The sequence below is a fragment of the Argopecten irradians genome, chromosome 2, assembly GCF_041381155.1.
Source record: "Argopecten irradians isolate NY chromosome 2, Ai_NY, whole genome shotgun sequence".
Taxonomy (NCBI): domain Eukaryota; kingdom Metazoa; phylum Mollusca; class Bivalvia; order Pectinida; family Pectinidae; genus Argopecten; species Argopecten irradians.
Genome location: NC_091135.1, coordinates 58,151,312 through 58,177,624, shown reverse-complemented (window position 1 = coordinate 58,177,624; position 26,313 = coordinate 58,151,312). Strand labels below are relative to the sequence as shown.

At 37.8% G+C, this 26,313-nt stretch overlaps 2 protein-coding genes and 1 long non-coding RNA gene across 3 annotated transcripts in view; 2 read left to right on the top strand and 1 right to left on the bottom strand.

Annotated features, from left to right (window-relative positions):
- LOC138316057 (C-Maf-inducing protein-like) overlaps positions 1–26,313 on the bottom strand; it is a 176,970-nt gene that overhangs the window by 9,261 nt on the left and 141,396 nt on the right. The window contains exons 7-13 of the mRNA XM_069257536.1: positions 21,472–21,552; positions 21,040–21,143; positions 7,804–7,905; positions 1,643–1,729; positions 1,047–1,112; positions 499–525; positions 13–169 (exon numbers count right to left, since the gene is read on the bottom strand). Of these exons, the coding sequence (XP_069113637.1) occupies positions 13–169; positions 499–525; positions 1,047–1,112; positions 1,643–1,729; positions 7,804–7,905; positions 21,040–21,143; positions 21,472–21,552 (624 nt within the window). The remainder of the gene's footprint in view (positions 1–12; positions 170–498; positions 526–1,046; positions 1,113–1,642; positions 1,730–7,803; positions 7,906–21,039; positions 21,144–21,471; positions 21,553–26,313) is intronic.
- Positions 9,433–10,303, top strand: LOC138316060 (uncharacterized). The gene is made up of 3 exons (XR_011207589.1): positions 9,433–9,734; positions 9,900–9,976; positions 10,195–10,303. It is a non-coding gene; the product is annotated as an uncharacterized lncRNA (long non-coding RNA).
- Positions 10,816–13,479, top strand: LOC138312861 (uncharacterized). The gene has a single exon (XM_069253598.1). The coding sequence runs from the start codon at positions 10,846–10,848 to the stop codon at positions 13,477–13,479; it is 2,634 nt and encodes an 877-aa protein (XP_069109699.1). The 5' UTR covers positions 10,816–10,845.

Genomic DNA, 26,313 nt, shown 5'->3' with positions numbered 1-26,313 from the left:
CTCCAAACTTACCATGATACCCCAGAGCTCCCCTTCATCATCACAAGCTAGACTTCCCGGCATATACATATGGAACCAGCCATCCTTGCCGTCACGAATCCCTAGTATGGTCTGATGAACTTCACAGTGGTCGTCTTCTGCCATGTTTTTCAGGACTGGCTTCATCTTACTACATCACAGATATCATTCATTGGCCATTACATTGTATGTAGTTCTAAGCATGTGAAATCTTAATTATCTATTACATTTCATCATAATCAATACAAATTCAGACAATGTCTGATTTTTTAATCAAAACTTCTACTGATTTCAGCCCCATGGCCAAAACATGTTAATTTTGCGTTAATAGTTAATCCTTTTTCTTAGGAATATCAGTATCTCTAAAATAAGGACTTTATGAAACCATAACCAATTTCTGTTGTAATTATTCAGATCAATGTAGCTGAATACTATTTTATTCTTTAGCCTATCAAAGCTACTATTGATGGTAATACTTACGAAGTGAACACATCATCAGCAAGGGCACTGAAGAACAAAAATGTGCTTTTTAGAACTTCCCATACAAAGGTTAAACATGTAACTGGTACACATTTTCTGTGCTGCTTTCAAAATTAGCCAAACAAAAGCAGTCGGCCATTTGATTCATCTTATTAAGAACTTTGTGGGTTTTTTTTGCTTTTTTTTTTGTATTTTGTTTTTATTTTGTTTAAAAGGTGCTTTGACACTTAAGTGTTAATGCAATCTGAATGTAACAAAAGCAGCACAATCCTTTTTTGAATTTCCAGAAACTTATCCTATTCCTTTCATGCAAACAAGAACTCTACATCTATGGCCTAATATGAAGTTACAGCACCTTATCAACTGATCTTTTATATAGAACTATGTAATAAATTCACCAATAGTTAACTACTGCATGTTAAATATGACAATAGCTGGAAGGAAAAAGTTACTTGCACCATCAGAGTTAACATTGAGATATACTGTTTAGGAGATGATAGGCACAGTATTAATAGTAATTAAGATAAACTTTTGGTCACCATACATACTCATTAGGAAACGGTATCGGTTGTAGTAGACTGCCAAGGACCAGCCTCCAGTCAGAGTAGGATGACCTAGAGAAATATATTAATTAACACTTCTAATATGTTACGTTTTACAATTTAACTTTGACAATTCATCTTTTTTCAACTAATTAAAAGTTGACTAAGAACGTTAATACATCAATCACAAGTATGCATACATAATTAATTGTACAAAACCATGTACACATTATTCTAAACGTTTATCACAACACATATGCACACAAGTGCAACGGTAGGTGGGTCATGACAGATGTAGTTCAACCAATCAAAACAACACTTAGTTCCCGCTTTAGGCCGGTGTCGATACACAGTGATGTACAATAGCTATCGGTTATTATAGTGTTACTCTTTGATCATTCACACTTAATTAACGATAGTTATTAACCATCCTAATATAACAATGGATGTCCATATCATACCACTGATAAATTAAAGCGCCTAACATCTAAGTTATTCAGGCTGAACAAGTTTTATTTTGTATTGCTGGACCTCCAGCCAACATTTGACATCATTTTGTATGTAGCAGTATAAGAGAACATCAAAGATGGTTTGTTACTTACAGCGTTTCCAGGATCCCAACATAACACACAAGTTTTGTTTCCCATTCTTGTTTGTCAAGGATGTCTGATGTGTTGGTCTGCATAGCACTGAAACAGGTACAAACATCAATCAGATTAGAGGTCAAAGAATCTCAGCATAATACAGGAGGTACATAGACCAATCAGTTAGAAGTCAAAGGATCTTATCATAATACAGGAGGTACATAGACCAATCAGATTATGTAATTAGAGGTTAAAGGATCTTATCATAATACAGGAGGTACATAGACCAATCAGTTAGAGGTCAAAGGATCTTATCATAATACAGGAGGTACATAGACCAATCAGATTACAGGTCAAAGGATCTTATCACAATACAGGAGGTACATAGACCAATCAGTTAGAGGTCAAAGGATCTTATCATAATACAGGAGGTACATAGACCAATCAGTTAGAGGTCAAAGGATCTTATCATAATACAGGAGGTACATAGACCAATCAGTTAGAGGTCAAAGGATCTAATCATAATACAGGAGGTACATAGACCAATCAGTTAGAGGTCAAAGGATCTTATCATAATACAGGAGGTACATAGACCAATCAGTTACAGGTCAAAGGATCTTATCATAATACAGGAGGTACATAGACCAATCAGTTAGAGGTCAAAGGATCTTATCATAATACAGGAGGTACATAGACCAATCAGTTAGAGGTCAAAGGATCTTATCATAATACAGGAGGTACATAGACCAATCAGATTACAGGTCAAAGGATCTTATCACAATACAGTAGGTACATAGACCAATCAGTTAGAGGTCAAAGGATCTTATCATAATACAGGAGGCACATAGACCAATCAGTTAGAGGTCAAAGGATCTTATCATAATACAGGAGGTACATAGACCAATCAGATTATGTAATTAGAGGTTAAAGGATCTCATTATAATACAGGAGGTACATAAATCAATCAGATTATGTAATAAGAGGTTAAAGGATCTCATTATAATACAGGAGGTACATAAATCAATCAGATTATGTAATAAGAGGTTAAAGGATCTCATTATAATACAGGAGGTACATAGACCAATCAGATTATGTAATTAGAGGTTAAAGGATCTCATTATAATACAGGAGGTACATAGACCAATCAGATTATGTAATTAGAGGTTAAAGGATCTCATTATAATACAGGAGGTACATAGACCAATCAGATTATGTAATTAGAGGTTAAAGGATCTCATTATAATACAGGAGGTACATAGACCAATCAGATTATGTAATTAGAGGTTAAAGGATCTCATTATAATACAGGAGGTACATAGACCAATCAGATTATGTAATTAGAGGTTAAAGGATCTCATTATAATACAGGAGGTACATAGACCAATCAGATTATGCAATAAGAGGTTAAAGGATCTCATTATAATACAGGAGGTACATAGATCAATCAGATTATGTAATTAGAGGTTAAAGGATCTCATTATAATACAGGAGGTACATAGACCAATCAGATTATATAATTAGAGGTTAAAGGATCTCATTATAATACAGGAGGTACATAGACCAACCAGATTATGCAATAAGAGGTTAAAGGATCTCATTATAATACAGGAGGTACATAGATCAATCAGATTATGTAATTAGAGGTTAAAGGATCTCATTATAATACAGGAGGTACATAGACCAATCAGATTATATAATTAGAGGTTAAAGGATCTCATTATAATACAGGAGGTACATAGACCAACCAGATTATGTAATTAGAGGTTAAAGGATCTCATTATAATACAAGAGGTACATGGACCAATCAGATTATGTAGTTAGAGGTTAACAGATCTCATTATAATACAGGAGGTACATAGACCAATCAGATTATGCAATAAGAGGTTAAAGGATCTCATTATAATACAGGAGGTACATAGACCAATCAGATTATGCAATTAGGGTCAAAGGATCTTATCATAATACAGGAGGTACATAGACCAATCAGTTAGAGGTCAAAGGATCTTATCATAATACAGGAGGTACATAGACCAATCAGTTAGAGGTCAAAGGATCTTATCATAATACAGGAGGTACATAGACCAATCAGTTAGAGGTCAAAGGATCTTATCATAATACAGGAGGTACATAGACCAATCAGATTACAGGTCAAAGGATCTCATCACAATACAGTAGGTACATAGACCAATCAGTTAGAGGTCAAAGGATCTTATCATAATACAGGAGGCACATAGACCAATCAGTTAGAGGTCAAAGGATCTTATCATAATACAGGAGGTACATAGACCAATCAGATTATGTAATTAGAGGTTAAAGGATCTCATTATAATACAGGAGGTACATAGACCAATCAGATTATGCAATAAGAGGTTAAAGATCTCATATAATACAGGAGGTACATAGACCAATCAGATTATATAATTAGAGGTTAAAGAATCTCATTATAATACAGGAGGTACATAGACCAATCAGATTATGTAATTAGAGGTTAAAGGATCTCATTATAATACAGGAGGTACATAGACCAATCAGATTATGTAATTAGAGGTTAAAGGATCTCATTATAATACAGGAGGTACATAGACCAATCAGATTATATAATTAGAGGTTAAAGAATCTCATTATAATACAGGAGGTACATAGACCAATCAGATTATGTAATTAGAGGTTAAATGATCTCATTATAATACAGGAGGTACATAGACCAATCAGATTATATAATTAGAGGTTAAAGAATCTCATTATAATACAGGAGGTACATAGACCAATCAGATTATGTAATTAGAGGTTAAAGGATCTCATTATAATACAGGAGGTACATAGACCAATCAGATTATGTAATTAGAGGTTAAAGGATCTCATTATAATACAGGAGGTACATAGACCAATCAGATTATGTAAGTAGAGGTTAAAGGATCTCATTATAATACAGTAGGTACATAGACCAATCAGATTATGTAATTAGAGGTTAAAGGATCTCATTATAATACAGGAGGTACATAGACCAATCAGACTATGTAAGTAGAGGTTAAAGGATCTCATTATAATACAGTAGGTACATAGACCAATCAGATTATGTAATTAGAGGTTAAAGGATCTTATTATAATACAGGAGGTACATAGACCAATCAGACTATGTAATTAGAGGTTAAAGGATCTCATTATAATACAGGAGATACATAGACCAATCAGATTATGTAATTAGAGGTTAAAGGATCTCATTATAATACAGGAGGTACATAGACCAATCAGATTATGTAATTTGAGGTTAAAGGATCTCATTTTATATACAGGAGGTACATACACTTTACACAATAAAATTTGAAAGTGAACTTAGGTCATGTAATCTGTAAATGAAGCCTTTAATTATTAGAATGAAATCCAGTTTTAAGGCATATACAACAAGAGGCCCAGAGGGCCTGTATCGCTCACCTGGTTTGTAATACCAAGTAATGTTCTGAATACAGGTTCATTGTTTCTTTTCTGAAGGAATTTTAATATTAACCTCTAAATCCCCTATTGGGCCCCACTCCTCCCGCCCCCAGGGGGTCAGAGCCAAAATTTATACAAGTTCTGTTCCCCTTCCCCCAAGGATGTTTATGGCCAGATTTGGTCACAATCCAAGCAAAACTCTAGGACAGGAAGTGATTTATAGGATTTACCTCTATTTTCCCTATTGGGCCCCACCTGTCCTGCCCTCGGGGGGGGGGGCCAGAGTCAAAATTTATACAAGTTCTGTTCCCCTTCCCCCAAGGATGTTTGTGGCCAAATTTGGTTACAATCCATGCAGAACTCTATGACTAGTAGCGATTTAAAGGATTTACCTCTATTTCCCCTATTGGGCCCCGCCCCTCCTGCCCCCGGGGGGTCAGAGCCAAAATTTATACAAGTTCTGTTCCCCTTCCCCCAAGGATGTTTGTGGCCAAATTTGGTTACAATCCATGCAGAACTCTATGACTTGTAGCGATTTAAAGGATTTACCTCTATTTCCCCTATTGGGCCCCGCCCCTCCTGCCCCCGGGGGGTCAGAGCCAAAATTTATACAAGTTCTGTTCCCCTTCCCCAAAGGATGTTTGTGGCTAATTTTGGTTACAATCCATGCAGAACTCTAGGACAAGTAGCGATTTAAAGGATTTACCTCTATTACCCCTATTAGGCCCCGCCCCTCCTGCCCCCAGGGGACCAGAGCCAAAATTTATACAAGTTCTGTTCCCCTTCCCCAAAGGATGTTTGTGGCCAAATTTGGTTACATTCCATTCAGAACTCTATGACTAGTAGCGATTTAAAGGATTTACCTCTATTTCCCCTATTGGGCCCCGCCCCTCCTGCCCCCAGGGGACCAGAGTCAAAATTTATACAAGTTCTGTTCCCCTTCCCCCAAGGATGTTTGTGGCCGAATTTGGTTACAATTCATGTAGAACTCTATGACTAGTAGCGATTTAAAGGATTTACCTCTATTTCCCCTATTGGGCCCCGCCCCTCCTGCCCCCGGGGGACCAGAGCCAAAATTTATACAAGTTCTGTTCCCCTTCCCCAAAGGATGTTTGTGGCCAAATTTGGTTACATTCCATTCAGAACTCTATGACAAGTAGCGATTTAAAGGATTTACCTCTATTACCCCTATTGGGCCCCGCCCCTCCTGCCCCCGGGGGACCAGAGCCAAAATTTATACAAGTTCTGTTCCCCTTCCCCCAAGGATGTTTGTGGCCAAATTTGGTTACATTCCATTCAGAACTCTATGACTAGTAGCGATTTAAAGGATTTACCTCTATTTCCCCTATTGGGCCCCGCCCCTCCTGCCCCCAGGGGAACCAGAGTCAAAATTTATACAAGTTCTGTTCCCCTTCCCCCAAGGATGTTTGTGGCCGAATTTGGTTACAATTCATGTAGAACTCTATGACTAGTAGCGATTTAAAGGATTTACCTCTATTTCCCCTATTGGGCCCCGCCCCTCCTGCCCCCGGGGGACCAGAGCCAAAATTTATACAAGTTCTGTTCCCCTTCCCCAAAGGATGTTTGTGGCCAAATTTGGTTACATTCCATTCAGAACTCTATGACAAGTAGCGATTTAAAGGATTTACCTCTATTACCCCTATTGGGCCCCGCCCCTCCTGCCCCCGGGGGACCAGAGCCAAAATTTATACAAGTTCTGTTCCCCTTCCCCAAAGGATGTTTGTGGCCAAATTTGGTTACATTCCATTCAGAACTCTATGACTAGTAGCGATTTAAAGGATTTACCTCTATTTCCCCTATTGGGCCCCGCCCCTCCTGACCCCAGGGGACCAGAGTCAAAATTTATACAAGTTCTGTTCCCCTTCCCCCAAGGTTGTTTGTGGCCGAATTTGGTTACAATTCATGTAGAACTCTATGACAAGTAGCGATTTAAAGGATTTACCTCTATTTCCCCTATTGGGCCCCGCCCCTCCTGCCCCCGGGGGACCAGAACCAAAATTTATACAAGTTCTGTTCCCCTTCCCCAAAGGATGTTTGTGGCCAAATTTGGTTACATTCCATTCAGAGCTCTATGACAAGTAGTGATTTAAAGGATTTACCTCTATTACCCCTATTGGGCCCCTCCCCTCCTGCCCCCGGGGGGTCAGAGCCAAAATTTATACAAGTTCTGTTCCCCCTCCCTCAAGGATGTTTGTGGTCAAATTTGGTTACAATCCATGCAGAACTCTAGGACAAGTAGCGATTTATAGGATTTACCTCTATTTCCCCTATTGGGCCCTGCCCCTCCTGCCCCCAGGGGGGGACAGAGCCAAAATTTATACAAGTTCTGTTCCCCCTCCCCCAAGGATGTTTGTGGCCAAATTTGGTTACAATCCATGCAGAACTCTATGACTAGTAGCAATTTAAAGGAAATGTTGACGGACGGACGGACGGCGCGCCATGACATAAGCTCACCGGCTCTTCGGCCAGGTGAGCTAAAAATTGGAAAAATCTGCACAAACGTGTGGCAGTTGTAATCACTGCCTTTACAGAATGCATACAGGAATCTTAAATTTGATATATTGCTTCACGTCTCTTTCCATGCTAGCTTTCTGCAAAAGTTGAGTATTTCCTTTAGGGAGACCTGCTTGTGTCCTCAGGCTGATACACACCGGAGTTTGACATTACCTGTGTACCCACATGAACATCTTAATAGTAATATTAGAAGCAGTATCTAATTGACTCACTTTTTCTTGTCCTCATAACAGGTGTAGATAGCAGCCAGACACACAGCAACTGTATTGGGCAGGACTCGGGGATGTGGACAGGTACTAGATGGACCGTGCATGCTGCCAACAAAACATCAGATCTTAATACTATATATATATTTTTACACTTGCTAGGCTTGTTCACTATACGCAAGTACTAGCCGATTTTGTTTACCATAACTGCATGGTAACATTGAACTTTGAACTTGCGTATGAAAATGTTCTATGCAACGTAAAGGGGCTACTTTTTTTTAAAAGAAACACATGGCTTTGTTTACATTTTGACGCAACATTACGTGTATATTGTTGTTTTTCATAGAATTTTGGGAAAATGTAAACGATACATATATGTTTTATATTTATATATGATACCAACATTTTTTGAATTTACAATTGTAAATATCCCGACCGGGGCGACATGCAGTGCTGTCAAATGTAAACATTACCTCTGTGTCTGTGTTCATCCTACGATCGCGTCTTTGGGGTTGACGGGCGAGAGCCCCTCTGACAGAGGTCAGTTATAAACATATCCTCTTGTCTTTGTTCTTTGAGAAATTAATCATGTGTATTATAAAACATGCACCGCTAGTAATCCACGTATTGACAGTTTCGCGTCACCACAAATACATTGTACCCATCGAACACAAGTGAAAATGTTCTGTCTGTAGATGGCGATGGATCTAAGCGTAGATTATATAATCACATGGCTCCCAAGGATGTAATATCGTCAAGTCAGACGACAATCTCAAACACGTTGAAGCTACTTGAATATCGGTGTTTTGACAACTTCGGCAAACTCCAGTGTGTTAGCGTGCGTCAGGTTCGCCTCGCTGCACAAAAACGGTCACCGAGTTCACACATGTGGCCGAGTACAAATTCTTTATATTATTACGCTATATATTAACATTTAGCAAAATTTAATATATATTTAAAATTATGATCTGATGAAATAAAATTTTCTCTGAAATTTACTTTGTTTGTCATGTTTATTTTACAATGAAACATTGAACTTTATTGTCGTCGCGGATGAATAATTCTACCTTACTAGACCAGTCAAACTAGGTTTCAACGTCAAACTAATTGCAACAGAAATTATTTTTGATTAAATGTGTTTAGATTTCGTGTATAAATAAATGGTAAATTCCCAAAAAATCCCTTAATGGGAAAGTGGTTAATTTCACCTGTTATTAAATCCATTTACGCCGCCGGTAAATGTGTCCCGTATGGGCCGCCGTAGATCGGAAGAGTTCCACAAAGGAGGCGAAAAAAAGCTACATTGTTGTTATGCAGCGGATATACGAATAACAATTCACACGTCTCTACATATCAAAGGCGTTGATTATTGGCAATCATGATCCAATCGACAAGTTTTATGATAATGTGAGGTAAGTTATTGAGTTTTTTAATTCATATCATACATAACAACATGTTTATCACTGATATAAAGTGTTGAAATAGTTAGCGGTCGGTGACGGCAACCACCCGACAATTCATCACTAACCTGACGACCATAATACTATTTATGTTAAATATTACACATATGAATTTCCATATTTTGTCAGTGTATGCTTTAATTTATCTTTTGTTAGTAATAATTCTGTGATTATGATGTGTTTAAGTTTTAAATTTGTCAGTTTTAATAACCCCGTTTCATTGATGAAAAAAAGTATGGAAGCCTTTTTGTGCTAGCGCGGTATTGACAGAAATTTCTATTTTACACATATTTCCGTGAAAATTGAATACTTAATACTTTTTTCGAAGAGTGTTTTAATTTTTTGTGACTTTATTGATGTTTTTGTTCGTAAGTGTGTATTTTATGTGTGTTTTTTTCTTTTATTTCAGTAATTATTTTACTTTTTTGCCACTTTGTTATAGTCTCAATGTGTGTTGGCTTTACATATAACAACATGGTAAGTTATTTTTCATGTATCAATTTATCTGCTCATTTTGATTCCTCTTCTTAATTAGTTTAGTATCTTATATACATAGTTAGATAAATAGTTATTCCATAGTAGATGTTCTTTTTTTATGTGATTTCATTTATAGATACTTTATTGTTATTCTTAATTTTACAGAGTCCCGCGAGGTTAATGAACTTGAAGGCACTGACATTGGTATTAGCCGTAGTTTGGTCGTTACAGATACTATGCAGGTTGGTAAATCTTAACTATATTATTACACTATTATACTATATTAATTTTTACTATAACATTTTAGGCCTAGTGTAAAATAAGCACTTAATATGCTGTCTTACTGAAAGTTAGCAGTTTTACTTTCTGATCGCACTATTATGGTTTCAATCCATTTACCTTCTTTGCAGCTTTTTACTCCACATTTAAAAAATATATTTTGTATTCATTTTCGTTACAGGACTATGGCATGTCTAGTGTGCCAAGAGACCGTACAAGTCGACCAACCGTCTAATGTTCTCAGAAGCAAGGGATGTGTATCTATTAACAATGCCAGCACGGAACAAGGGATAGCATACATGCAGCACCAGGAGACGTTGTCCATGAGGATTGTAGGAAAAGGTATGTTCGCCCTGAAAACATAACTAAGTTTAAAAAAGAGAACAAACATGATGAACAACAGCAACCTAGACTCAGATCACAAAAAGCTGTACCATTCAGTTTCTTGGAATGCTGCCTGTTCTGTGGAGTTCCTGCAAAATTTGAAGGCAAAAAAAGAGGCCATGACGTTTTTGCTGTCAGAACGATGGACTTTCAGAAAACACTTGCAGAAATCTGCCAGGATCGAAATGATGCGTGGTCTAATGAGGTGCTGGGGCGTTTGGAATGTGTAAGTGACCTCCCTGCAGCAGATGCTTTGTATCACCAAGCACGCAGCGTGAATTTCAGGACAAATAGAAACGTACCTCGAGTATTTACACCAAATAAAACGTTAAAGACACATCAAGGTCGACCCATTTGTGATCTCCAAGATGAAGCATTCCAACGAGTTATGCAGCTTTTAATGGACAATCCTGAAGAACAACATTCTATCTCATTTTTGGTCAGAAAGATGGAAGAAGAGGTTGGAACTGATGCGTATAGCTCAGTATACATGAAAAGAAAACTGAAAAAAACTTTTGGTTCTTCAATTACTATATCCGAAGAAAGTGGATGTTCAAGTATCGTTACGCTGACGTCTACGGCTTCAAACATACTGAATACCTTTTATAAAGAACCAAAGACTACAAATACCGAGGAAGAGAAGAGGAAAATTATATCCACTGCTGCTAAACTTATCAAGTGTGATATCAAAGATATTGCATCAAGGAAATCCACATCTACCTATCCAACAGCTGAAGAAGTTTCATCAAATGATTCCAACGTAGCTTTTGTACCTGATAGTCTACAGCTTTTGTTAAGGACTCTCTTCTCCGAGAAAGATGTCGACCTCAAAGTTGCTTCCATTGGACAGGCGATAATGCAATCCTCGGCCCCTAGAGGTATTATAGCACCGTTGCAGCTAGGATTAGGCATTCAGACTCACCATCAGTTTGGTTCCCGTTTCTTGGTAGATACTCTAAATAGTCTTGGGTTTTGCCTTTCATACTCAGAGGTTCAGTCCTATGAACGGAATGCAGCTATGTCTCATGGAACGCAGATAGAAGGTGTAACAAGAGACCACATGATCCAATTTGTTGCCGATAATGTTGATCACAACCTGAGAACACTGGATGGAAAGGGAACATTCCATGGGATGGGAATCATCGCAGGAATAACTCCACAAACTCCCAGGAGAAGACCTATACCGCGAAATGACGTTTCCATATCAGATGTCACTTCTTTAGCAAGGATTAACATTGAGTTTTTCAAATGCCAGTCGTCTTATTTCGATTCGCTAACATTCAAGATGCTTCGACATATAGATATAGAAGATAACACAAGTAAGCTCGATATGCTGTCTCTTGTTACTTGGCCACTACTTCCTCAGCGTCCTGCCTGGGGTGCTATGATGCATGCAGTTCAGAAAGGAAACTATCCAGGAAAGTCTTCAATAGTTTTTCTGCCTATAATTGACCTTGATCCCAGTGACATGTCATGCATCTACTCTACGCTCCAATTCGTTTCTAATGAAGCAGGAAAGTACAACAACACACCAGTGCTGACATTTGATCAACCGCTATTTTGGAAAGCAAGCATGATCCAAGCCAGTGAATCTTCGTCTAGTCCTTTAAAATCTATTGTGCTAAGAGTTGGAGGATTTCATCTCGAAATGTCTTTCCTTGGATGCATAGGTCATCTAATGGGCAACTCTGGACTACATGAAACACTAGAAACTGTGTTTGCATCCAACGCAGTTGGACACATGATGTCGGGAAAAGCTGTACAGAGAGCGTTACGGGGGCATTTTCTTGTGGATACCGCTTTACATGCCATTCTTCTTTCAAGTATCTACGACATCACACTACCAATGGGAAAAGAAGAGACCAATAACGAAGATTCAAGAAATGAACATTTGAATGATGATTCATCTTCACGCATTCATTGTGATTTGGTAAATGCAGTCGAGCTATTGGAAAAGACGTTGTCTGCTGAAGTGTCCATGGAAACCGTTTTAAGCTCTGATGTCTTAGATATCATTCAAGAGAAACTAACAGTTACATGCCAAGGCCTAGAAGGAAAGAGAACGGCTAAACTTTGGCTGCAGTATATGCACATGGTGAAACTATTGCGATGCTTTGTTAAGGCAGAAAGGACAGGTCAGTGGCTCCTTCATTTGAAGACGGTTCACGACATGTTACACTATTTTGCGGCTGCTGGACACAATCTATACACAAAGTCTTCCTATTTGTATCTTCAGAAAATGCAGGAATTAGAACAAGAGCATCCTGAAGTGTTCCATGCCTTCGTATCTGGTAACCATGTCCTGCGGAGATCTGATCGATTCTGGGCTGGTTTATCTACAGATTTAGTAATTGAACAAGCTCTCATGCGCAGTATAAAATCTGTAGGTGGTCTCACACGAGGACGTGGAATGTCTGAACAGCAGAGAGCAGTTTGGTTGCTTTCCATGCCAGCTTGTGCAGACATCAACCAAGCCATGCAAGACGCCACTGAGGTTAATTATATAACCAATGAACAGCACAAAGAATGTTCCAAGTCCAGGCGCGAAAGGGATGGGAAAGATACAGCCATGGTATTAGACTACCTCGTCCAAAGAAACCCCTTTGATGGAGACGACTCCCTTCGTAGCATCGAGACTGGTGAAACTGACGATGGGAGAGCCACCGCTGATGATGCAAAGCGAATCGGAGAAGATATACTCAATAAGATGGAAGGTCAGAAAGTGAATGAGTATGTTTTCCGTAAATGTAATAAAGCTGTTACTTTATCATCGATACATTCGGAGAGAGCGTCTGGCGACCAAGTTGAAATTGACCCACAACTCCTCTTTCAGCGATTGACCATGGCAGCAGATAGTTGTTTAGAAGATGCATCATCTTTATTCAAATATGAATTAAGCACTTATCCATCTTCGCTTTTTGAGTCATCAGGGTTGTTACGTGCAGCACAGAAGGCAACGCTTGCAGAAGCAATATGGAATATGAATGACTGTTCTTCCTCTTTACCAAAAGGCACAGACGTTCATCACATACTTGATGGTGGTTCTCTGTTGCACAGAATACCGTGGGACAGAGGTTTATAATTCACAGACATATGTCAGAGATATGTTCATTACATCAAAACAAAGTATGGTACAGCTACAGTCGTGTTTGATGGTTATATTAATGGACCGTCAACTAAAGACAGCACTCATATGAGACGGAGTGGAGGATGTGTTGGACCTAAAGTCAACCTGTCAACCAATGTGACATTCCGATCAAAGAAGGAGCGCTTCCTTTCAAATGATGAAAATAAGCAGGCATTTATCAACATGCTGAGTGAAGCTTTGACAGAAGAAGGTTGTAAAACAATACACGCACACGATGATGCTGATGTGCTCATTGTAAAGACGACCATCCAAAGTGCAGCTGACAGCTGCACAGTTGTTGTAGGGGAAGACACAGACCTTCTGGTTCTCCTGCTACACCATGCTTTGACTTCTTCGTCTGCAATTTACTTTCACTCAGATGTGTCTTCACATAGGAAAGTGAAAGTCTGGGACCTTCTGAAGACGAAAATAGAGTTGGGTGAGGTAATCTGCAATGTTTTACCCTTTCTTCATGCAATAACAGGTTGCGATACAACATCTAGAATATTCGGTGTGGGTAAAGCTGCTGCATTTAAAAAAATGCAAAATGACGTTTCCCTACAGAAATATGCAGAAGTCTTTTGTAGAGGTGAATCTTCATCTGCTGACGTTATAGATGCAGGCGAAAAGGCTATAGCAATTCTGACGAATGGCAAGCAGGAAGATAAGCTGGATATTTTGCGCTACCATAGGTTTGTAGACAAGGTTGTTTGCGGAAAAACCTTTGTACAAGTCCACACGCTTCCTCCAACGTCGGCAGCAGCGGAATTTCATAGTAAACGGGTCTACCTTCAAGTTCAAACATGGCTGGAAATGGAGTGTCTACTTTCACCTGAGGAATGGGGTTACTTCATGAAGGAAAGTATCGCCCTGAAAAGACCCGCCTACCACCTGCACCTCCCGAACTACTGAAAATCATTAGATGTAACTGCAAAAAGGATTGCGACTCTAAGTGATGTTCTTGTCGAAAGCATGGACTTGAATGTACTCACAGTTGTGGTGAATGTAAAGGGGTGAGTTGTTCGAATGGACAAATCCCTACAAATTCAACTGTTACAAACGAACAGACATACAATTGTCCAGATTTGGAACAAGAGGCCCAGAGGGCATGTATCGCTCACCTGGTTTTTTGTTAGTAATTATCACAATACTCTGACAATTAGAACAAGAGATCCCAGAGGGATCTTGGCGCCCACCAAAGAATGATTTATGTCTGACAATGGAAAGAGGATCTTTTCCCTGCTTTTCAAACTTTTTCAAACACACTACATATAAAATTTGAGACAGATCGCTATAGTACTTTCTAAGAAAAAGTGGTAACAAACTTCAACAATGAAATCTAAGATGGCGGCCGGTTGGCCATCTTTTTTACCGATCAGTCCCAAAAAGCATTATGGAGCAGTCCTTAAAGGTATTATGCACAACTAGGGTACAAGGGGAAACTATGCTTGGAATTTGAGAAAGATCCCTTCAGTTCTTTTTGAGAAATAGCGGTAACAAACTTTTAACTATCAAAATCCAAGATGGCCGCCTGTCGGCCATCTTGTTGACTGATCGGTCCCAAAATGCAATATGCACAACTAGGGTCCTGGGGGAACCTGTATATGAAATTTGAGAAAGATCCCTTCAGCACTTTTTGAGAAATAGCGGTAACAAACTTTAACTATCAAAATCCAAGATGGCCGCCTGTCGGCCATCTTGTTGACCGATTGGTCCCGAAATGCAATATGCACAACTAGGGTCCTAGGGGAACCTACATATGAAATTTGAGAAAGATCCCTTCAGCACTTTTTGAGAAATAGCGGTAACAAACTTTAACTATCAAAATCCAAGATGGCCGCCTGTCGGCCATCTTGTTGACCGATCGGTCCCAAAATGCAATATGCACAACTAGGGTCCTAGGGGAACCTACATATGAAATTTGAGAAAGATCCCTTCAGTACTTTCTGAGAAATAGCGGTAACAAGAATTGTTAACGGACGGACGGACGGACGGACGGACGGACGGACGGACGGACGGAACGGACGGACGGACGGACGGACGGAAGGACGGACGGACGACGGACCACGGACGAAAGGCGATTTGAATAGCCCACCATCTGATGATGGTGGGCTAAAAATAAGCAAAATTGACTCCCAAAGTTTAATTTTGAATCACAACCATACAATGATGCTATTGATACCATACAAATATGCTATCCAATACATAGGTTCAGAGACAAAGTAATTTATATGAAAATAGTAGCCTAATTGACCTTTTTGACCTCGCATCTATTGCCGTTTAAGGCCCCGGGTGTCAGCCCTATCATTTGTACAATTTCAAATCCCAACCCTATTAGGATGCTACCATTGCATTATAAGTGCTTTTCCATTCTTAGTTGCAGAGAAGAAGTCGTTTATATGGAAATAGCCAAATTGACCCCTTTTGACCCCACCCTTCAGGCCCCGGGGGGTCAGCCCCATCATTTGCAAAATTTTGAATCCAAACCCTATAAGGATGTAACCATTACATTATGAGCGCAATCCCATGTTAAGTTGCAGAGAAAAAGTCATTTATATGGAAATTGACCACTTTTGACCCCGCCCCTCAGGCCCCCGGGGGTCAGCCCTATCATTTGCAAAATTTTGAATCCCCAGCCTACAAGGATGCTACCATTGCATTATGGGTGCTATACCATGCTTAGTTGCAGAGAAGAAGTCATTTATATGGAAATAGCCAAAATGACCCCTTTTGACCCCGCCCCTCAGGCCCCCGGGGGGTCAGCCCTATCATTTGCAAAATTTTGAATCCCCAGCCTACAAGGATGCTACCAGTGCATTATGGGTGCTATACCATGCTTAGTTTCAGAGAAGAAGTCGTTTATATGGAAATAGCCAAATTGACCCCTTTTGACCCCGCCCCTCAGGGCCCCCGGGGGGTCAGCCCCATCATTTGCACAATTTGGAATCCCCACCCTATAAGGATGCTACCATTGCATAATGGGTGCTATACCATGCTTAGTTTCAGAGAAGAAGTCGTTTATATGGAAATAGCCAAATTGACCCCTTTTGACCCCGCCCCTCAGGCCCCCGGGGGGTCAGCCCCATCATTTGTACAATTTTGAATCCCCACCCTATAAGGATGCTACCATTGCATTATGGGTGCTATCCCATGCTTGGTTTCAGAGAAGAAGTCGTTTATATGGAAATAGCCAAATTGACCCCTTTTGGCCCCGCCCCTCAGGCCCCCGGGGGGTCAGCCCCATCATTTGTACAATTTTCAGTTAGTAGCCCATAAGGATGCTCCCAGTCAAATTTTGTTGAAATCCGACCAGCGGTTATGGAGAAGAAGTCGATTGTTGACGGACGCCGGACGCCGGACGCCGGACGCTGCGGTATCCCATAAGCTCACCTCGGTCCTTTGGACCAGGTGAGCTAATAATGACCATGGTATACTCTTGAAATCAGTATACATGGTAGATAGACTTTGGCAATTTATAGTGCTCTCATGAATATTACTCAATGGACTTCTCTGGAGGTCAGTTGTTATATTGGCGTGATCATCTTTATCTGTTTTTTGTTGTTTACAGAACAACATAAAATTAAGACTTTGTACACATTTATGATATAGATATCATTATTCAAGTTATGAATTGAATAGTTGTGCTTATTCGGTTTGTCATTTGAACGATCATTTTTCCTATAATCAGAACTTTCGTGTTTTCTGATTGTAAATATAGACATTGTATGGATCATTATATATAGTAGCCATGGTTACATGTATATTTTGTAGTTTCATGGAATATGTTATTGTGTTAACGTTTCCTTCTGAATTTATTTAGTGATATTTGAGACCAGAAAACTTCATTTTTTGCAAATATGAAAATATTGCTGGTCTTTCATCATTTTTAACCAATTCGTCTGTTTTGACCTTTATTTGACCTTCATAATATAATGATTTTTACATAAAAAGAAAGATCATAACAAAGTTTAATATGTCTTGTAGTTATATTGCAAGTATATACTGTATACATATAAATACTTTCCGAGAAAGAACAATTTTATTCCCCTACCCCCTTGATCTACAATGCGTATCTGCAAGGCAATATAGGTCAAAGAAAAGCTGATAATTTTCAATTTTCCCCCTTTGGGATTTCTTGGGAATTTTAACACATCATTCACTACATATCAAGGAGTAAGAAAAATACATAGTTGCTTCTGTTGCAATTAGTTTGAGGTTCAGCTATTTTTATGGCTAGTTTGACTGGTCTACAGTGGACCCTCGATAATCCGGACACCTTGGTTCCCAGCCTAAACCGTCCGGATTACGAGTTTTCCGGACTGTCGAATTTCGTGTTCTTAATCAATTAAATTGTCACGTACGAGTTACTCCCCTTGACCTTGTAATCGATGATAGGCTTTTATGTAACATACGTATAATTAATACTTTGTTTGTTATGTGTTATAGGTATTCTTATATCATTACGTTAAGAATATTAAATAAACGTATTTCTTTTTTCAAAATACGAAACATAAAGCCGTCGTTAATTGTGTAATATGTATGCATATAACTACGTATCCCACTCTTGATTGCCTAACCAAGGATTAATAACATCTACGTTCTTGGCATAAAAAATATGATAACAAATAGTTGTGAACATTTTATGAACTCATATAATTGTTATTTTGTATAATGTGTGTTTTTAATAACCATTTCCACAAATCTTTGCTTTCTGACTTACAGACATGCGTAACAACCACGCGCTCGTTCACGTCTAACTTCGTGCACAATGTCACACACTTGTAAATGGCATGTGCCGTAGCCTTTTTATCTTATACCACAGATGATGAATTCGAATAGATTCACTTACATTTAAAATTGTTATTAATTTTGTGAGTAGTATCTCACTTTATGGTATCTGATACTCATAGCGATATATTCTGCATGCGAAACAAGTAAGGTATCTACAACATACGTACCCGTACTCAAACTCAAACTGCATGTTTAAAAGAGAGTGGCTAAAAATATATTGCTGTATCTCAATAACAACACTGATGTTTGATCTCCTATAGAAAACCAATGAACCGTTACATGACTGCATGTACCCGTGTGAAAGGAGTTCAGGTAAACGCCCGTGGCTATGACCTGGCAGCCGTTGTTATGACAACACACACTAACTAGTGTTAGTTGGCAGTGTGTATTGTACACATGACTGTAGCTGGCCTTGGATTTTCTCGGCACGTGGCGACAACAAATTGTCCGGATTATTGCGGGAATTTATTAATGAAAATTACATTCCGTTCCCAAATGGAGTTCCGGATTCGGAATACGAATTTCCGGACAAGTGAGTATAAATAACGTTACGGAAATCCGTTCCCTGATATCTCCGTCCGGATTGTGAGTTTTCCGGACTATCGGCGTCCGGATTATCGCGGGTCCACTGTATACGTGAAGAGTCATCTTTCGCTGTTCAATTGAGTTAGCCCCTCCCACTTTAGACCGACTTTTATTGAATAATTACGTCACTTTCAAATGATGATTTTATTGCATAAAATATAAATAAAAAGTCGTGTGAGTGTAAATATAGGGATTGGATTTCGCTTTTATGTTAACCATGCTTGTATGGAGCAATTCCTCTAAGAATATATTCAATAACGCGCCCCATAGAATATATTCTTAGAGGAATTGCTCCATACAAGCATGGTTAACATAAAAGCGCAATCCAATCCCTATATACTTCTTTACTTCACTTAAATCAGAAGAACTTTACTGACTGGGTAGTCGTCAATATAAAAGATATGGAAACCCATTATAAGTTGAAATATTTTGAACATGCTTCCATTCAAAATTAGTTAAACATATCTCAAATTGTTCACTTCGACACGATTTGACCTGTGTATAAAAACAACTGTCTTAAAAGACTATTTTCTTAGCCCCTTGGTCGGTCTCTATAAACAGGTCTGACTGCATTAAATGTGCCGTCATCTTCAATTTTGAAAACCATACCTAACATCCCCTTTACATCAAATAATATTATAAAGTGCTCTAGTGATATAGTAAACTAACCTTGCTCAATGCACTTTATTAAAGATTAATGATTTCTTCCTTTTTTATATAGGAAAACATTAGCCTTAATGATATAGTTGACAAAGTTGATTAATGGAAACATCCATCCTGAAGATGTTGGTCTATATTTATCCCTTTATGGAGTTACTACAGTAATGTTAACAATCATGGTTATTAACCCTTTACCACATGTAAGCGCCTTTGGACGCCTTTACCCCTTGCCCCATGTAAGCGACTCTGGACGCCCCCGCACCATCTCAATATAAGCGCCTCTGGACGCCCATACAAGATCTCAATGCAAGCGACTCTGGATGCCATTTTGACTATCAATGTTTTACTAGCTTCGTATCACGTGATAAAAGCGCCACCTGTGTTCAGACTTTACAATCTAATTATAGACCTGACCAAATTTCTAACCAATCAAAAATCGGCACAGTGTTACTATATGAAACTCTGAATAAATTAACCGAGAAAATCACACATGTGTTCACTGCTTCACTCATGTTACCGGGGACGCCATCATGGCTTCTGTTGTTGATATTACGGCAGATATTTGTAATTATAAGTACAATGTCATGATATTTAAATATCACAGACCTAAAAGCATATAATCTGACAATGATTTAGACGATGTTTTATTCAATTTGACCGATCGAAAATCTGACGGTCATGAAGAACGGCGAGGTCCCGTACTATCGCCATTACCTGACGCCGTGTTGGAAAGGACTGGCGAGTTTACAGCCGTGAGTGTTGATAATTTTGTTATAAACTTGTTGTCAAAACTTCAATAAAACTTTGATATACTTCATTTAAAGTTGATAGATTATTTTCGTGCATTTTTCAACGGCAAATAATGTACAAACATCCCACAACAAACACACTACTCAGAACGATAGAAAGTGAAAGTAGCGGTGAACGGGTCGTAAACCGGCACGGACAAAGCAGAAATAACAGTGTTTTTCAGAGCAAATATATTGACTGAGCCAGGATTCAGATATATATTAGTTTGTTTACAATATTTCAAGTAATTTGTGCAATTTATTTCTAAAAGTTATAAAAAAATCGGCAATATTTTTAGTATTTCCGACAGAGAAAATCAACCATTTTCTGACCTGTAAATGTTTTTAATAATTTTTGGAGTCCTCATATCGAATAATATTTGCAAATGATAGCATCACTGTGTAGTTTGATTCATTTTGAAGCAACTTTATTACCAAAACATTTCTCAAAAATAAAAATGAATGTAAATAAATCCAACTTTAAAAACGTATTATCAATCCAGACTGAAAACTTCAAAAAGTGCCATTGAGATGGTGCGTTACACTTGACAGATGTTGCAACAATGTTCGTGTTGAACATTGTATACTTTCCTCATGGAAGCCTGGTGATGCAGTATACTAGTTTGCATGTGGTAAAGGGTTAAGATAACATATAAATTCTCTACAATTATATGAGAGATTCACCACTCACCTCCTGACGAAGTTCTGGACAACATTATAACCATCATTTTGACAATTCAAAGCTTGTACGTATTCCTGTACAAATCCTCTCATTCGAGGGTACTTTCCAAAATCCTGAAATCAATACACATTTTTGTTTCAAGCTTTTCAGATAGATAAATCAGTCAAATTTGCTTAAAATGGCATTGTTGGAGATATGCACAACCATTTTACCTTTCAAGTAAAACGTAAATAAATATATGCTGCAAACATAGGCCTCTATATGTAAGTGAAATCATTTTAAAAGTTATGTCTTTTTCAGCTTTTACATTTCTTAAAATATCATTATATTAAAAACTGTTATTTTCCCATTCTTTTCTTATTTCTCTGAAGAAAATTTGCTATTAATTGAAGACTGTAGCATGGTTATATTGAGAAATGACAATAATGAGCACCAACTCACCGTGTTGTGTTTCATTATCCTCATAACGACGTGGGTGAAAAGTTCTATGACAATACTGGAGCGGGGACTGTTCTTACAATGCTGTGAATAACAATGAAAGAAAATCAAGGTCAGCTGTAAACTTAAACAATACTCAGTTATTGAGCAAAGTGATATTTGAAAGAGAAGATAAGCATCAAGTTTGGGTTTCTAAAGTCAGTAATGTAATATCACAGAAACAAATTTACTTCTGTTAAAAACAAGGACCTTGACCTTTGACTTTCATTTAAAAAGGTCTGAAATTAATGCGAAAAAAAGGGAAGTTAAATAACTGTATGGAAACCTCTGAGCAACACAACTGACATCACTGCCATGGGTATTGTATAACCTATAACATCACTGTCATGGATATTGTATAACCTATAACATTACTGCCATGGATATTGTATAACCTATAACATCACTGTCATGGATATTGTATAACCTATAACATCACTGTCATGGATATTGTATAACCTATAACATTACTGCCATGGATATTGTATAACCTATAACATCATTGTCATGGATATTGCATAACCTATAACATCACTGCCATGGATATTGTATAAACTATAACATTACTGTCATGGATATTGTATAACCTATAACATCACTGTCATGGATATTGTATAACCTATAACATCACTGTCATGGATATTGTATAACCTATAACATCACTGTCATGGATATTGTATAACCTATAACATTACTGCCATGGGTATTGTATAACCTATAACATTACAACCATGGATATTGTATAACCTATAACATCACTGCCATGGATATTGTATAACCTATAACATCACTGCCATGGATATTGTATAACCTATAACATCACTGCCATGGATATTGTATAACCTATAACATCACTGCCATGGATATTGTATAACCTATAACATCACTGTCATGGATATTGTATAACCTATAACATCACTGTCATGGATATTGTATAAAACCTATAACATCACTGCATGGATATTGTATAACCTATAACATCACTGTCATGGATATTGTATAACCTATAACATCACTGCCATGGATATTGTATAACCTATAACATCACTGTCATGGATATTGTATAACCTATAACATCACTGCCATGGATATTGTATAACCTATAACATCACTGTCATGGATATTGTATAACCTATAACATCACTGCCATGGATATTGTATAACCTATAACATCACTGCCATGGATATTGTATAACCTATAACATTACAACCATGGATATTGTATAACCTATAACATCACTGCCATGGATATTGTATAACCTATAACATCACTGCCATGGATATTGTATAACCTATAACATTACAACCATGGATATTGTATAACCTATAACATCACTGCCATGGATATTGTATAACCTATAACATCACTGCCATGGATATTGTATAACCTATAACATCACTGTCATGGATATTGTATAACCTATAACATCACTGCCATGGATATTGTATAACCTATAACATCACTGTCATGGATATTGTATAACCTATAACATCACTGTCATGGATATTGTATAACCTATAACATCACTGTCATGGATATTGTATAACCTATAACATTACTGCCATGGATATTGTATAACCTATAACATCACTGCCATGGATATTGTATAACCTATAACATTACAACCATGGATATTGTATAACCTATAACATCACTGCCATGGATATTGTATAACCTATAACATCACTGTCATGGATATTGTATAACCTATAACATCACTGTCATGGATATTGTATAACCTATAACATCACTGTCATGGTATTGTATAACCTATAACATTACTGCCATGGATATTGTATAACCTATAACATTATTGTCATGGATATTGCATAACCTATAACATCACTGCCATGGATATTGTATAAACTATAACATTACTGTCATGGATATTGAATAACCTATAACATCACTGCCATGGATATTGCATAACCTATAACATCACTGCCATGGATATTGCATAACCTATAACATCACTGCCATGGATATTGTATAACCTATAACATTACTGTCATGGATATTGCATAACCTATAACATCACTGCCATGGATATTGCATAACCTATAACATCACTGTCATGGATATTGTATAACCTATAACATTACTGCCATGGGTATTGTATAACCTATAACATTACAACCATGGATATTGTATAACCTATAACATTATTGTCATGGATATTGCATAACCTATAACATCACTGCCATGGATATTGTATAAACTATAACATTACTGTCATGGATATTGAATAACCTATAACATCACTGCCATGGATATTGCATAACCTATAACATCACTGCCATGGATATTGCATAACCTATAACATCACTGCCATGGATATTGTATAACCTATAACATTACTGTCATGGATATTGCATAACCTATAACATTACTGTCATGGATATTGCATAACCTATAACATCACTGCCATGGATATTGTATAAACTATAACATCACTGCCATGGATATTGTATAAACTATAACATTACTGTCATGGATATTGAATAACCTACCGTATTTTCCGGACAATAAGTCGCACCTGTGTACAAGCCGCAGAGGCCTTTTTAACGATTTTTTCAGGTTTTGTACACACATAAGACGCACCGTTACATAAGCCGCAACCAAAAGTTAGGCCCATGCACCCACGCAACCCTCTGTGTATACGATCGATCTCTAATGAAGTACGGTAATGCTTATCAATCGATTAGAATCACGAAAACTGTCTGTAAACTTGTTCTGTAAATGTATAACAAATAAAACTCACAATCATGTAAAAATCTTTAGCAAAATTGATTTGGTCATGTTTCTATTCGTTGTTTACTCTGCCATTACGTAAGACTTCTTGTGTGTAAACAAACATGGCGGCCGTACGAATTCACGCTTACTCTCTCATATTTCAACATGCCGGTTAAAATACTTTCTTCAGTATGCATACGATTTTATTTTATATCTATTTTGATATATTTCGCGTATTAATTATATTGATGTGTAAAGGATTACTGTATTATCAAGACTTGCATCATTAACCTAAAATTGACTTCGTTTAGAGTGTTCTCTGTCAACTTGCCATCCCATGATGCAATTCACCGAAGCCTTATTTTTGTAAACTTCCGGATATGATTTCGTGGTGTTTGCCGCTATAGAGATCGATTAAATGATTTTAATATCACTGTGCGATGTTTGCACTCGTAATAATGTTCTAAATTACATGTGATTTACGTGTGTGAACTCGATTGCTGATTATTTCATTGATATCACGGCGACAGGATTCCGGGAAATTCCCCTGTTGACCGACATATGTGTAACACGTGTGCAAGTTCGAGTTCATGCTTACTCTCGCTCATATTTCAGTACGCCGGTAATACTTTCTTCAGTATGCATAAGAATTTCTTTCTTGATATATTTTGTGTATTAAATGTATCTTTGTGTAAAGAGTTACTGTATCAATCGACTTCGTTTAGAGTGTTCTTCCACTGTTTGTCAACTACAGTAGATATCCCATGATGCATTTCACCGAAGCCTTATTTTTGTAAACTTCCGGATTATGACCTCGTGGTGTTTGCCGCTGCAGAGATCGATTAAATGATGTTTTGTACGACTGTTTGATGCTTTTTAACATCGCTATAATGTTTTATATTACATGTAATTCACACGTATAAACTTGACTGCCGATTATTTCATTGAAATCACAGCGACAGGATTCTTAGAAATACACATGTTGACCGTGTGTAACACGTGTGCAAGTTATATTTAGCAGTCATTCAGAAGATTGTTTTTTCCCTTTTTGCGGACATTTCTTTCACTCACATAATATTCAAATAATATATTTAACTTATTGTTTGATATTTGATGGTTTTTGACGTTTTAGTTATTATTTTCTTGGTAACAATCCTGCAGCAAATCGATAGCGAAATCAGTCCGCCATTGTGTTGTGACTGTAAACAACCACGCTTCAGTCGGCCGATTTTCCATGAATTAAACAATTTTACGATTGAACATGTATCTGGTACGTTATTATTTTTATCTTTATTATATTTTCATCACATATTTTATCGTTTAAACACTTTTACAGTGATTTGTTCGATGTATAACTTTACAAAACTGGCGAGTAAAACTTACGATTTTCACATGTGAATCACGACGTAATAATGCAAAAACATCGTCAGATTTTGGTTTTCGTCCACAGATAAGTCGCACTGGTGTATATGCCGCACTCCCGATTTTCAGGGAAAAAAGTAGCGGCTTATATTCCGGAAAATACGGTATAACATCACTGCCATGGATAATGCATAACCTATAACATCACTGCCATGGATATTGCATAACCTATAACATCACTGCCATGGATATTGTATAACCTATAACATTACTGTCATGGATATTGCATAACCTATAACATCACTGCCATGGATATTGCATAACCTATAACATCACTACCATGAACAGCGGCGTAGCTAGGACTGGATAGGCCTGCATGCCTGGGGTTTGCAGGGGGCTGGCGCCCCCTGCTCAGGGTCCAGGGGCAAAGCCCCGATAGGGGGTATGGGGGGGCGAAGCCCCCCGGAAGCTGACAGGAAATTGTTATAACTATTTTACTTCTTTGGTAACTTTTAACATATATACCAATGGTTAAATGGAGGTCACGATATTTCAGTGATAACCATGCAAAACTATACACAAAATTAGAACGGTGGTGATTTTATATACATGTAATCGTACTATACTAGACTCCCCTGACAAGTGCTCGAACAAAAACAAAAAAACAAAAAAAAAATGGATTTTGGTTGTAAAAATTAAAATAGTAAGGA